At 42.7% G+C, this 14996-nt stretch overlaps 1 protein-coding gene across 1 annotated transcript in view; it reads right to left on the bottom strand.

Annotated features, from left to right (window-relative positions):
* Positions 1-1496: 1496 nt before the first annotated feature.
* Positions 1497-14996, bottom strand: part of LOC106607552 (protein eva-1 homolog A) — an 82085-nt gene continuing 68585 nt past the window's right edge. The window contains exons 3-4 of the mRNA XM_014204590.2: positions 6195-6374; positions 1497-4247 (exon numbers count right to left, since the gene is read on the bottom strand). Coding sequence (XP_014060065.1) covers positions 3859-4247; positions 6195-6279 — 474 coding nt within the window. The 5' untranslated portion in view covers positions 6280-6374 and the 3' untranslated portion in view covers positions 1497-3858. The remainder of the gene's footprint in view (positions 4248-6194; positions 6375-14996) is intronic.

Here is a 14996-nt window from a genome sequence, read left to right on the forward strand (position 1 = left end):
CACCAATGCCACGTTGCACCACAGACTGTCCAGGAGTTGGCGGATGCTTTAGTCCAGGTCTGGGAGGAGATCCCTCAGGAGACCATCCGCCACCTCATCAGGAGCATGCCCAGGCATTGTAGGGAGGTCATACAGGCACGTGGAGGCCACACACACTACTGAGCCTCATTTTGACTTGTTTTAAGGACATTACATCAAAGTTGGATCAGCCTGTAGTGTGGTTTTCCACTTTAATTTTGACTGTGACTCCAAATCCAGACCTTCATGGGTTGATAAATTGGATTTCCATTGATTATTTTTGTGTGATTTTGTTGTCAGCACATTCAACTATGTAAACAAAAAAGTATTTAATAAGATTATTTCATTCATTCAGATCTAGGATGTGTTATTTTAGTGTTCCCTTTATTTTTTGGAGCAGTGTATATAAAATAAAAATTAACGAGCACTTGTACTTGAAAGGTTCCATTTCTTAGCTCTGGTCCATGGAATAGTGCGCATTCCTCCTCTAATAGTGGAGGAATATAGTGGAGGAACGTGCCACATGCCCTGGACCAGAGCTAGTCGGTTTCTATGAATTGAGGATAAGCAGGAATTCACAGGAAAATCAGCAGGGAAATCAAATCCCTGGGGTAGTTTAAAGTTAATGTTTTTGACTTTGACCTCAATGGAATGGCTAGTTTATGAGGTGACTTGGAAGAGTCAAATATGTTTGGCATGTTGACCTTAACAGCAGAGGTATACAGCTTAATGGTTTTACACCATCATTTGTAGCCATTTCTAGTGTATCAAGTTGCAGTAAGTAATGTTAATCATTCAAACAGGGGAGGCTTATACAAAACTTCAATCAAATATAACAAGATGAGAAAATAGCTTATTGTGCTATCTATCTATTTGTCATTTCACACTGGGTTTAATTTGCAATACAAAGAATGCCACTGCACAATCCACATTCCAAGGGCATCAGAGCTCGATGTAGTCTTTTTGTTGCAATCGAACAAGTGTAAGCCACAGCGTGATAGATAACGACGCGTTACATTTTTGTTGCAGGTTTATTTTCCATGATCGGCTCAACTACTTGGCCTGTAACATCCCGAAAGGTGTTTCCTGGCAAAATGGCAAGCCAGTGGCAATGTCCAGAGTTTACCAACATTGCTTGTAATATTGTAATAGTGCTTATTGTCCATTGGAAACCATGGACAATTACTGAACAGAAACTATAAGCTTTGGCCAGCAGGATATTCACCTTTTATTCAATCGAACTCCCATGGAAATCTGGTTTAAATATGGTGATGTGACTAAGGAAACAGGAATAGTTTCAGTTGCCATGGGAAATATAAACAAAACTTACATCACTCAAAAAAAATGAGCGAAAGCTGCATGTTTCGCCACCAGATGGCGCACAATCTTCATGATACACTGAACAGTGGTGATGTGGATCAAATAAATACTTGTGTGAATTCAGATAACTTGGTAAAAATAAAACATGAGTCAAAACCTTATTTTCAACACAGTTTATTCCAAGCACAGGAGTTATATTTTGGTCTCACTTACCAGCTATTGTATTGGCATATTTTCTGTCCCATACAAATTGAAAGACAAGCCTTTTCAATAAAAAGACATAAAGGATTGCAGTTGGAGTGAAGATTCTTCACTGACTTCTCATTTCACCTCTCAGTCAAGAAAATCCCAAACTTCTTATGATAAACCATGATTCCTACGGTTCACCCAGTGCAACTGAACTGTATTGATAATATCTTATATCATTAACAACATGATCATTACAATAATACCTGACAGATTGCCCAACAGTGTCATGTGAGGGTTAACCCTAGTATTGATGACCACAGTAATATTTAGGAAGCTCTTTCACTGGTAGGCAAATTAACAGGATTTTGTTCTGTAGCCATTTCCTTGCCTGTGGTCCTAGATCTTTTTGTGCTGTCTTGACAAGTCCTATGGCCACTAGCCTGTTTGACAAAGTGAGAAAAAGATTATTGCAATTGATTGATCGATTCTAATATAACAGCTTGACTGGGTTACCTTTTCCACCAATAGACATCCTTGTTGCCAGGTAGGGCACTGCACTGTGCATATTAAAACATAAGAAATAAGCTTATTAAATCGCTTGACCTCTTCGAGGTGTTTTACATGGTGTTTTTTTATTTTATAAATGGGAAAGGGGGATACCTAGTCAGTTGTACAACTACATTTAACTTTCAAATTTTAAAATTACACATTTAAAGCATTTAACTGAAGTGTCTTCCACATTTAACTCAACCCCTCTGAATCAGAGAGGTGTGGGGGGCTGCCATAATCAACATCCACGTCTTCGGTGCCCGGGGAACAGTGGGCTAACTTCCTTGCTCAGGGGCTGAACGACAGATTTGTACCTTATCTGCTTGGGGATTCGATACAGCAACCTTTCGGTTACTGGCCCAATGCTCAAATGCTGACACATCTGGAGTATTGTATAGGGACTGTATTCATGAAGTGACTCAGAGTAAGAGTGTTGATCTAGGATCAGTTTTGCCTTTTATATCATAATGAATCAGATTACATGGACATGGGGGACCTGATCCTAGATCAGCAATCCTACAATGAGAAGCTTAATGAATTCGGGCCCCAATCCTCTTCTTAAGAAGCAAATAGAAACTACCATTCACAGAAACACTAGGGGCTACATCCAAAACTGCACCCTATTCCCTATGTTGTGCACTAATTTTAGCCAGAGATTTGCCAGACCCTTATAAGGTTCTAGCCAAAAGTAGAGCACTATAAAGGAAATAGGGTGCCATTTTGGACTCCCCTAGGATTGCATCCCTGAGGTGCCAGACAAGCTTTGATAACCGCAGTATAAAAATATCTCATAATAATAACCGTAAAGAAAAAAATACACAACAATACAACTATTAAATATTATATAAAATAGATTTCATAAAATGTTTGAGTAGAATTTCAAAAAACACATTTTGGGTTCAAAGTTCAAAAGACAGCGTTGGTTGACCATGGTCATTTTCCTATTAAAGATTGTAACGTTGTTGGTCCACTGTCCCACTGTCCAATTTTACTGTAAGTGTTACGCTGTAAGTTTCACTTTGTGTAACGCTGTCCGTTTCACTTTGAGTGTTACGATGTCCTTTTAACTATAAGTGTTACGCCTCTCCTAAAGCCATTCGACCATTTGAATACTGGAGGGTGAGTGAGCATAAAGCAAGCTGCACGCTTTCAGATTTGCCCAATTCTCAATATCCACTAGGCAACACAGGAGTAACATTGGCAACTGTCCTTAAGTCACCTTTGACCTTTCAGACTTCACAGCCTCAGCATCCCAAGATCCTCCACTTCAGGAGGGTGCGATGAGGTAAAATGTGAGGCAGTGCAGTTAGCTGACCTTTCACCTTCAGCCTCCACCAATGAGAGGCAGGCTCTGGGTTAAGCTTACCATGCTGAGAAGTAGGAGCTTATTCTCACTGCATTAACATAGTTTTTTTTGCTTTACAGTACCCACACGGACACAGACTGACAGACAGAAAGAGGGGGATATTTATCCTTCCTGGTCTGCAAGCGTCACTGTTCCATAGTGCGGTTCCAAACCCCCACAGTCCAAAGTCGTCCTATTGTGGTCATGCACACCTCCGAAAACCAGGTCCGGTGGTGGGGTCCCTTCCCCCTATCCCCAAACCCTAGTGGTGCATTTGTGGTCCTACACATCCCATCTCAAGTACTGCACTCCAACCTTCACAGCCCCCTTTCTAGATCTAGTAGAAGTTAATTTACGGTCCTGCCTCAATAATAGCGGTTGAGGCTGCGCGTCCCGGGTTCATCTAGATCTAGTAGTGGTTCATTTACGGTCTTGCCTCAATAATATCGGTTGAGGCTACGCGTCCCGGGTATGTCGGGTTGACCGTTCATCCAGATCTCTCGTATGATCCTCTCCCTCTCCTCCAGCCGCTGTGCCCGTTCCAGCTCTTCCGCAGACGTGAACACGTTCATGTTGAGCGTGCGCTCGAAGCGGCGGTGGCGGCGCGCGGATAGATCCGACGTGGTTTCCCAGTCTGAGTCTGAGTCGCTGGAGTCCGATGAAGAGTCGGTGGGCCGCAGGCGGTTCTTGGTGGTGGTGCCGGGGCAGCGGCGGCGAGGCTGGCAGTCGGTGCGGCACGAGATCTGGACCACCAGAGCAAACAGGATGAGGAAAAGGCCCAGGCACACGCCGCACACAAAGTAGAGCGCTGCTCGCTCTGGGTGGTCTGTAGGGAGAGAGAGCAGGAGAGAGAGGGGGGGGGGAGAGACAGAGAGAGAGAGAGAGAGAGAGGAGGGGGGAGAGAGATAAAAAATCAAATACTGTCATATATAGAGCCAAATGTAGTTCATACATTTCAACATCTTGCCTTTGAAAGCAAAAACTAATTTAACTCTGACTTGCTTTGCCTGCTTTGGTGGATTTACTCATTCTGGCCTTACACAACTGCTCAGTAAATCATTTTGAACACAGAGAGGCACAGTTTGAAATGAAATAATCTGTACTTCTGCTCCCATGACCACAGAGATTGGGACAAAAAATAGCGATTTAATCACCAGGGGAGATCACACAGGCTGATAGAGAGAAAGACAGAGGAAGATGGAGGGAGGGAGAGCGAGAGAGCGCTAGAGTGTGTGTGTGTGTGTGTGTCTGTGTGTGTAAGAGAGGGAGAGAAAGAGCATACAGAACATTTTACCTCACTGAAGTATCTACCTCTCTTTTATATCTATTTTACATCTCTAAAGCTACAGCACTGTGTCCCCTCCTGTATATGTTTGTGTGTATTTGTGCTAATCCCAGGGTTAAAGCAGGCTGCAATTCCTAGCCTTCAGGGCTATGTACAGTACTGTGGTGTGTGTACTGTATGTTTATTTGACTGTGTGTCCTGTATGTGTGTCTACCTCACCATGCAGTAACTGTGTTTATTTGTCCATATGAGTGGGAGGTAAAGGAACAGGAAATACTGTGTTCTCTCTCTCTCTCTCTCTCTGTTTTAGCAGCTGGCTGGAGCAGGTGACGGACGGGAACAGGCGTAATGTGTGTGTGTGTGGGCACGTGCGTGCGCGTGTGAGAGCGAGAGAGAGAATGTGTGTGTGCCTGTGTGCATATACTGTATGTGTGTGTGACAGTGTTCATGTGTGTGTGTGAGTGAGTATGAGGGGGATTTTACAGGGGAAGCTATCTCTACTTTACATCTGCATTCCTCCAGTCCATATTTAGTAGCTCCTCTCAGTCACAGTGGAGAGGGAACCTCAATCGAGATTAGTGTCTGTACCACCCACATACAACCTAACGGAAACTATACACTGAAATGTCAATGTAAACCCACTACAGGGCCCTAGCATCAACAAGTGTTGATAGTAGCCCTTTCCTGTAGTCAAATGACTAGTGCCCTCATGGGTGGAATGTTATTCATATTTTTCATAATTTCATAATTAATCAACTTTATTTCAAAATACATGCTGAAAATCTGGTATTTATATGTCAAATGGTTTTGATATGTTTCAGTCCTCTGTGATGTATATAAAGTGTAATATTGGAATGCAAACTCAAAATGGAATACATTTCAACTCTATATCTGACCTGCTACCGGTGCCTTCTTTTAATAACCATGTGTGTGAGCTGTATACTTTGGTTTCAAAGTAAATTTGTTTAAGACTACCATGAAACACTTTGTGTGACCTGATTTAGCCCACTGCAGTAAAAGGTTCCTCAGAGCCCAACCTTAACCCCTTCTCTACCTCACTGTCATCTAAGAGATTGTGTGAATGTTTCTGTACATGCAAAGTTGTTATAATGTTGTGTGAATGATGATGTACATGCAAAGTTGCTTTAATGTAGTGTAAACTTAGCTTTACATGCAAAGTTGCTGTAATGTTGTGTGAACCTGTACCTGCTCTGACGCTGTAGGATGCGTGAATGTTTAACCTGCTATAAAGGTGTACGTTGTGTGAATGTTGTTCTTGCTTTGTTGGTGTAACATTGTGTGAACGTTGCTGCATTTGCTATGTTGGTGTAATGTTGTGTGAATGTTTTTGTACCTGCTTTATAGTTGTAGGTTTTATGAGCATTGTACAATTTTTGTTGCTGTAATGTTGTTTGAATGTTGAACCTGCTATGAAGGTATAAGTTGTGTGAACGCTGTAATTGCTATGTTGCTGTAACTTTGCTGTACCTGCTATACAGTTGTAGGCTGCCAGTGAGCTACTGATAAGGGACATGTCGGTGCTGCCCGTTGTAGCATTGATCACAGGGTTCATGTCCGGCGGCCGGGGGGCTTTGTCCTCCACTCCTCCCTCATTTGTCTTCACCTCCCCAGAATAGGAACCAAACTCCCTCCCTCGCTTCTTCTTTCCTGGGGGGATAGCAAACGGGACATTGGCATTGATGATGTATATAAACCATGGATTGCTGATGCTATGTATTGGCCAATGAGAGGCTTTAAAGCCACCAGTCGGCCATATTAAGATGTTTTTATTGTCACATTCACCGGATAGGTGCAGTGAAATGTGTTGTTTTACAGGGTCAGCCATAGTAGTATAGTAGGTGCAGTGAATGTGTTGTTTTACAGGGTCAGCCATAGTAGTATGATATGTGCAGTGTAATGTGTTGTTTTACAGGGTCAGCCATAGTAGGACGATAGGTGCAGTGAAATGTGTTGTTTTACAGGGTCAGCCATAGTAGTATGACAGGTGCAGTGAAATGTGTTGTTTTACAGGGTCAGCCATAGTAGTATGATTGGTGCAGTGTAATGTGTTGTTTTACAGGGTCAGCCATAGTAGTATGATTGGTGCAGTGTAATGTGTTGTTTTACAGGGTCAGCCATAGTAGGACGATAGGTGCAGTGAAATGTGTTGTTTTACAGGGTCAGCCATAGTAGGACGATAGGTGCAGTGAAATGTGTTGTTTTACAGGGTCAGCCATAGTAGGACGATAGGTGTAGTGAAATGTGTTGTTTTACAGGGTCAGCCATAGTAGGACGATAGGTGCAGTGAAATGTGTTGTTTTACAGGGTCAGCCATAGTAGGAGGGCACATCTGGCACACCCCAGAAGAGGCAGTCCTCCATAGGAATGAATGGAGTTCTATAGTATGTCATTTAAATATTTAAAGGACATCATGTTTTGTTGTAGTGGTGACAGTACTATAACTTTCAACAAATTATACTCTAAAGAAAATGTAGACATTAATAAATGCATTTCTACAGCTTCTAAAATATATTTTACAATGGTGGGTTAGTCCCAACTTGGAGTTGTGGTGGCTTCAGTCATCCATATATAAATCATTGGCAGGCAGGTATGTACGTAAACACACACACATACATTTTCACAAACAGTGCTATGAAGATACAGTGCCAGAGGATCAACATTCATTCACTGAAAATCTCACTGAGTCAAACTGCACATTTGTATTGCACATCAACTGCTCGGCCTCCAACCACAAGGCACTACAGAGGGTAATGTGTACGGCCCAGTACATCACTGGGGCTAAGCTGCCTGCAATCCAGGACCTCTACACCAGGCGGTGTCAGAGGAAGGCCCTAAAAATTGTCAAAGACCCCAGCCACCCCAGTCATAGACTGTCCTCGCTACTACCGCATGGCAAGCGATACCGGTGCGCCAAGTCTAGGACAAAAAGGCTTCTCAACAGTTTTAACCCCCAAGCCATAAGACTCCTGAACAGGTAATCAAATGGCTACCTGGACTATTTGCATTGTGTGCCCCTCCCAACCCATCATTTACGCTGCTGCTACTCTCTGTTAATCATATATGCATAGTCACTTTAACTATACATTCATGTACATACTACCTCAATTAGCCCGACCAACCAGTGCCCCCGCACATTGGCTAACCGGGCTATCTGCATTGTGTCCCGCCACCCACCACCCGCCAACCCCTCTTTTACGTTACTGCTACTCTCTGTTTATCATATATGCATAGTCACTTTAGCCATATCTACATGTACATACTACCTCAATCAGCCCGACTAACCGGTGCCTGTATATAGCCTCTCTACTGTATACAGCCTCGCTACTGTTCTTTTTTTAAACTTTGATTTGATTTGTAATTACTCCAGATAATCAACACTTGAAGACAACCTAATATGGCTGCCAACGCTTTGTATGATTCAAAGTGAAACGTTATATTAACAGCAAGTACTTAGCACTCAAGAATGTGTGTTGTCATATCTATAGCTGTGTTTCATTCAGTGATTAGTAAGAGTCAAGTGTTTCCAGAGTACTGTGGTTGGACAACTGAGTCACACACATACACACTTCCTCTGTGGCTGTGGTCTCCCTCTCGACATATGGTCCGTTTACTACTCTGCCTACACTGTGTAACTGTATATGACACTACTACTACTAGTGACTCAGAACTCAGCATTCCACTTGGTTCTGTCCAGCTCAAATCAAATGTTATTTATCACACGCGCCGAATACAACTGGTGTAGACTTCAGTTAAATGCTTGCTTACAAACCTTTCCCAACAACGTAGAGTTTAGAAATAATCCAAAATAAAATAGTAACTAACACAAGAGGAATAAAATACACAAGAATGGAGCTACAGTATATACAGGGAGTACCAGATCAATGTGCAGAGGCACTTGAGGTAGATACAGTATGTACATGAAGGCAGGGTAAAGAGACTAGGTATCTGCACGTGTCAAACTCATTCCACGGAAGGCCGAATGTCTGCGGGTTTTCGCTCCTTCCTTATACTTGATGAATAAAAGTTACTAATTAGTAAAGAACTCCCCTCACCTGGTCGTGTAGGTATTAATTGAAAGGAAAACACTAAAACCCGCGGACACTAGGTTCTCCATGGACTGAGGTTGACACCCCTGGGCTAATGCCATCATACTGCAGGCCAGTGGTTCCCAACTTCGGTCCTCGAGTACCCCCAACAGTACACAGTTTTATTGTAGCCCCGGATAAACACACCCGATTCAACTTGTTAACAAATCATCAGGCCCTCAATGAGTTGAATCAGGCGTATGCCATTATCAGCTGCATAATGGGTTCACATGGCTGATATCATGAAAAAAAGAGTGACAATCAAATAAAACTAACTGGAGAGATTAAGACTGAACAAAAAGGTTATGTTCATTTGAGAATAGAACAGAGAAACAGACATTAGAGACAGATTTAAAGTAGACGCTGGGAGTCGAGAAGCAGGTGGTGAGTTTAATAATAAATAATACATTCGTAAAAATCCAAATAACTTCATAGATCTTCATTGTAAAGGGTTTAAACACTGGTTCCCATGCTTGTTCAATGAACCATAAACAATTAATGAACATGCACCTGTGGAATGGTCGTTAAGACACTAACAGTTTACAGATGGTAGGCAATTAAGCTCACAGTTATGAAAACTAAGGACACTAAAGAGGCCTTTCTACTGACTCTGAAAAACACCAAAAGAAAGATGCCCAGGGTCCCTGCTCATCTGTGTGAACGTGCCTTAGGCATGCTGCAAGGAAGCATGAGGACTGCAGATGTGGCCAGGTCAATAAACTGCGATGCCCATACTGTGAGATGCCTAAGACAGTTCTACAGAGAGACAGGAAGGACAGCTGATCATCCTCATAGTGGCAGACCACGTGTAACAACACCAGGGCAACAACAACTGCCCGAGTTACACCAGGAACACACAATCCCTCCATCAGTGCTCAGACTGTCCGCAATAGGCTGAGAGAGGCTGGACTGAGGACTTGTAGGCTAGTTGTAAGGCAGGTCTTCACCAGACATCACCGGCAACAACGTCGCCTATGGACACAAACCCAGCATCGGTGGACCAGACAGGACTGGCAAAAAGTGCTATTCACTGACGAGTCGCGGTTTTGGCTCACCAGGGGTGATGGTCGGATTCGCGTTTATCGTCGAAGGAATGAGCGTTACACCGAGGCCTGTACTCTGGAGCGGGATTGATTTGGAGGTGGAGGCTCCATCATGGTCTGGGGCGGTGTGTCACAGCATCATCGGACTGAGCTTGTCATTGCAGGAAGTGCGTTACAGGGAAGACATCCTCCTCCCTCATGTGGTACCCTTCCTGCAGGCTCATTCTGACATGACCCTCCAGCATGACAATGCCACCAGCCATACTGCTCATTCTGTGCATGATTTCCTGCAAGACAGGAATGTCAGTGTTCTGCCATGGCCAGCGAAGAGCCTGGATCTCAATCCCATTGAGCATGTCTGGGACCTGTTGGATCGGAGGGTGAGAGCTAGGGCCATTCCCCCCAGAAATGTCTGGGAACTTGCAGGTGCCTTGGTGGAAGAGTGGGGTAACATCTCACAGCAAGAACTGGTAAATCTGGTGCAGTCCATGAGGAGGAGATGCACTGCAGTACTTAATGCAACTGGTGGCCACACCAGATACTGACTGTTATTTTTGATTTTGACCCCCCCTTTGTTCAGGGACACATTATTCAATTTCTGTTAGTCACATGTCTGTGGAACTTGTTCAGTTTATGTCTGTTGTTGAATCTTATGTTCATACAAATATTTACACATGTTAAGTTTGATGAAAATAAACGTAGTTGACAGTGAGAAGACATTTCTTTTTTTGCTGAGTTTATAATGAGCATGGAACGATACAAGAGTAACGTCTAGATGTGAAACAGTCAATACTGCCTGGTGAATGGAACTAAGGGAGTGACAGATATAGGGGAAGTAATCAGTGAAGTGATGGAGTCCAGGTGTGTCCAATGACGAAGTGCAGGTGCGCGTAACGAAGGTGCCAGGTGTGCGTAATGATGTTAGTCAGAGCCAGTGATTAGTAAACCGGCGAGAGGAGGAGCGGGAGTAGACGTGACAGTCTACAGTCAGCCATGTGGACGATTGGAGGGCTTCCCCACCAGACTGATTCTGGTCTTCCAACATGGTGCCTGGTGTGGTTGCTATGTGATTTGTGACGCAACTGCAAGCCATCTATAGTCCACGATCAGCTCCTTGGTCTGACTGACGTTGAGGGAATAGAGTCACATCACTACGGGAATAGATATTAGGGGAATTTCAGGAGACATTTCCGGAGTCTGCTGAATTGTGTTCCATACATTTACAGCTGGAAACATGTTCATATGATCATAGTGAGTTCTCTCACAGTTTAAACTACTTTCACAATACACAATATTTGCCACAAAGGTCATGTTCGACATCGACTCTCCAAATTTGATACTAGGACTATTGAGTATTGTGTACTGTGAAAGGATTGAGAAAATTGTGCAGTGTAGGTGGTTTTAGACTCTTAAGTTTAGGTTTTCTAAACTAAAGGTGAGCTGAGGTTGAGTTGTTTGAGTAGTAGTTGAGCACACGATTATCTGATTACTTAGCTCCATAATGAACACTGTGCAGAGGTCCCCCTGAATTCATTTATCCAACAAACTGTCTGCATAAGTCTGTATATCCCCTCTGTACTTAGTCATATATAAAGTAGAGGTGGGCTCACTCTATAATCCAACACTGACATGTGAAACAGATCTGGTCTACGTTTGTTCGATGTTTGTGTGCAACGCTTCAGTGAAAACACAACAACTCCACCAGACAGCGGGGATAAACACAGAGATGGAGGGTAGAGACTTAAATCAACCCAACTGAGTGGAGGGTATGTGTGTGTGTACACTCAAACCCCCTAATTGCAGGATCTGTAAGGTGTGTCGGGCACACAGCCTTTATCTGATATATGTAGTTTAGAGAGGAACTGCTGACTGAGTAGGTAAGTGTTTCCACCTGGACCGAATGCAGTGTAACACATTGGCTCACATTCAACCGGTACATCACAGACCAGTACCTATTAGGCATAAAGAGGGATATACTGCTCTTTTATAGAATAAAGTCTGGAAAATATATGGATCGAACAGAGATATTTGATCATTTCATAAGAATATACACTATGTACAAAACATTAGGAACACCTTCATAATATTGACTTGCACCCATTTTTGCCCTCAGAACAGCCTCAATTAGTTGGGGCATGGACTCTACAAGGTGTCGAAAGCGTTCCACAGGGATACTGGCCCATGTTGACTCCAATGCTTCCCACAGTTGTGTCAAGTTTGCTGGATGTTCTTTGGGTGGTGAACCATTCTTGATACACACGGGAAACTGTTGAGCGTGAAGAATCCAGCAGTGTTGCAGTTCTTGACACACTCAAACCAGTGCGCTTGGTACCTACTACCATACCCCACTAAAATGCACTTAAATATTTTGTCTTGCTCATTCACCCACTGAATGGCACACATACACAATCCATATCTCAATTGTCTCAAGGTTTAAAAATCCTTCTTTAACCTGTCTCCTCCCCTTCCTCTACATTGATTGAAGTGGATTTAACAAGTGACATCAATAAGGGATTATAGCTTTCACTTGGATTCACCTGGTCTGTCTATGTCATGGAAAGACCAGGTGTTCCTAATGTTTTGTACACTCAGTGTTTGGAGCATGTACTATTGTTATCCCTTGCTTCATGCAACAAAAAAACGAAACAAAGAGAAGTGATAGATGACATGGAAAGATTTGGTAAACTTACGATTAATGGAGAAAGTGTGGTTGTCTTACTGGATTTACGATCGAAACAGCTTCTTCCAGAAGGGTGGCGTGAGTGAGGCTAGTGTGTGTATGTTTCAAATTGTATTGTCATGTGCACAAGTACAGTGAAATGCCTTTCGTTCAAGCTCTTTCCCAACAATGCAGTACTCAATATCCATAGGACTATAAAATAAAGTAAAGTAAAACAAAAACACACAAGGAATAGAAATCAGAACATGAGAAAGTAGCTAAGCTATTACAGGGTCAGTGCCAATACCATATTAACAATATGCAGGGATGCTGGAGTGGTAGGGGTAGATATGTATAGGGGTGAGGTGACTAGGCATCAGAATATGATCAGCAGAGTAGCAGCGTACATGTGTGTAAAGTCAATATGGATGTGTGTGCATGCTATGTGAGTGTGTGCATTGGAGTATTAGTGTGAGTGTGCATAGAGTCAGTGCAAAAATATAAATAAAATAAAAGGGTTAATGCAGATAGACTGTGTAGCTATTTTGCTAGCTATTTAGCAGCCTTATGACTTGGGGACAGAATCTGTGTAGGAGCCTGTTGGTGTAAGACTTGTTGCTCTGGTACCGCTTGGAGTGCGGAAGCAGAAAGAATAGTCTATGGCTTGGGTGGCAGGGGTCTTTAAAGGGTAGGTAGCATAAACGTAACCACATCTAACATATGGATTTGCATTAGTATACACATCAAAAGTCCCAATGCAAAGTTACACCTCACTTATACATTTTTCAAGTTATTATATAAAACCGATGAGAATTACGTAACTGTTGGCATGCATTGAAACGCTTGGCCTTTTCGTGGCTTTCTTTTGCAAATGACTATGAACTAACATATTTATTTCCTAAAACTTGTCAAATACTAAACAACATATTAAGGTGTGGAACATTCATTGTGTGACAAGAAATAACTAGCAGGTATATTAGGCTTGAGCAGCAAGAATTGATCCGTCCACAATTCAACTGTGAGAACATGGCGGCTCTCAACCCCAGCCAACAAAAAGAGCTGGCCGCTACTATGAGAGATTGTTTGTGAGGAGATTACAATTAAACAATTAAAACTGTTAAATGAAGAATTGTCAGTACTCACTGCTAAAGGGGATATCTAGTCAACTAAAGATGAACGTTTTCAGAAGACAGCCAACGCGACAGAGGTGCGACTCCATGACCTGGAAACAGCACCAGCTAAGTTGGAAGGGATGATCAAACTCTTAAAAGATGAAGCGTAATCAATCGAAAATCATTCCCGTAAATGCAATGTGCGGGTCACAGGACTTGAAACTAGAGTGGAAGCAGGCAATCCAACTTCCTTCATGAGCAATCTTTTCTATGAACTGTTAGGGCAAGAGAAGCTGGGTCCCATGCTGCTGATTAACATTGCGCACCACACAGCTCAACTCTTGCTGTATGATTGTATGGATGCACAGCTTTGAAGTCAAGCGGCGAATTGTTAGCCTTGCAGCGATATTTGGGAGTCTGACCTATGCAGAGAAGAGGATCAGCATCTACCAAGACCTGAGTGCCGAACTGCTAAAACAGAGGGAGACCTACACCGAGGTGAGATCCCAGCTATGCAAGCTAAACCTGAGATGCGGCTTCATCCACCCAGCAAAACTCATCTTGACCTTCCAGAACACAACACACACGTTTTCCACAGCCAAGGAGGCTCTAGACTGCTTGGAGAAGCACATCAAACCCAACACACATGGGGACAAGCCGACAGATGAATACCCATGACTGGCTCATTACTCAGGTATGCTATCCATGCACAACCATGCACAGTTTCTTTTATACATTTGAATATTTGTAGCTCCTTTTTAAGTAAATACCTGCAGTCAACTTGTACATAACGTGAGAAAAACCAAAGGGGGATACCTAGTCAGTTGTACAAATGAATGTCTTCAACTGAAATGTGTGTTACAAACATACCCATAACATGATGCAGCCACCACTATGCGTGAAAATATAGAAAGTGGTACTCATTAATGTGTTGTATTGGATTTGCCCCAAACATAACACTTTGTATTCATGACAAAGAGTTAATTGTTTTCCACATGGTTTCTTTGTCAATTAGGCTAGTATTGTAGAGTAACTACAATGTTGTTGATCCATCCTCAGTTTTCTCCTATCACAGCCATTAAACTCTAACTGTTTTAAAGTCAACATTTGCCTCATGGTGAAATCCCTGAGTGGTTTCTTTCCTCTCAACTGTGTTTGGAAGGACGCCTGTATAATTGTAATGACTGGGTGTATTGATAATTAATAACTTCACCATGCTCAAAGGGATATTCAGTGTTTGCTTTTTTTACCCATCTACCAATCGATGCCCTTCTTTGAGAGGCTTTGGGAAACCTTCTTGGTCTTTGTGGTTGAATCTGTGTTTGAAATTCACTGCTCAACTGAGTAACCTTACAGAGAATTGTATGTTT

The sequence above is a fragment of the Salmo salar genome, chromosome ssa06, assembly GCF_905237065.1.
Source record: "Salmo salar chromosome ssa06, Ssal_v3.1, whole genome shotgun sequence".
Lineage (NCBI taxonomy): Eukaryota > Metazoa > Chordata > Actinopteri > Salmoniformes > Salmonidae > Salmo > Salmo salar.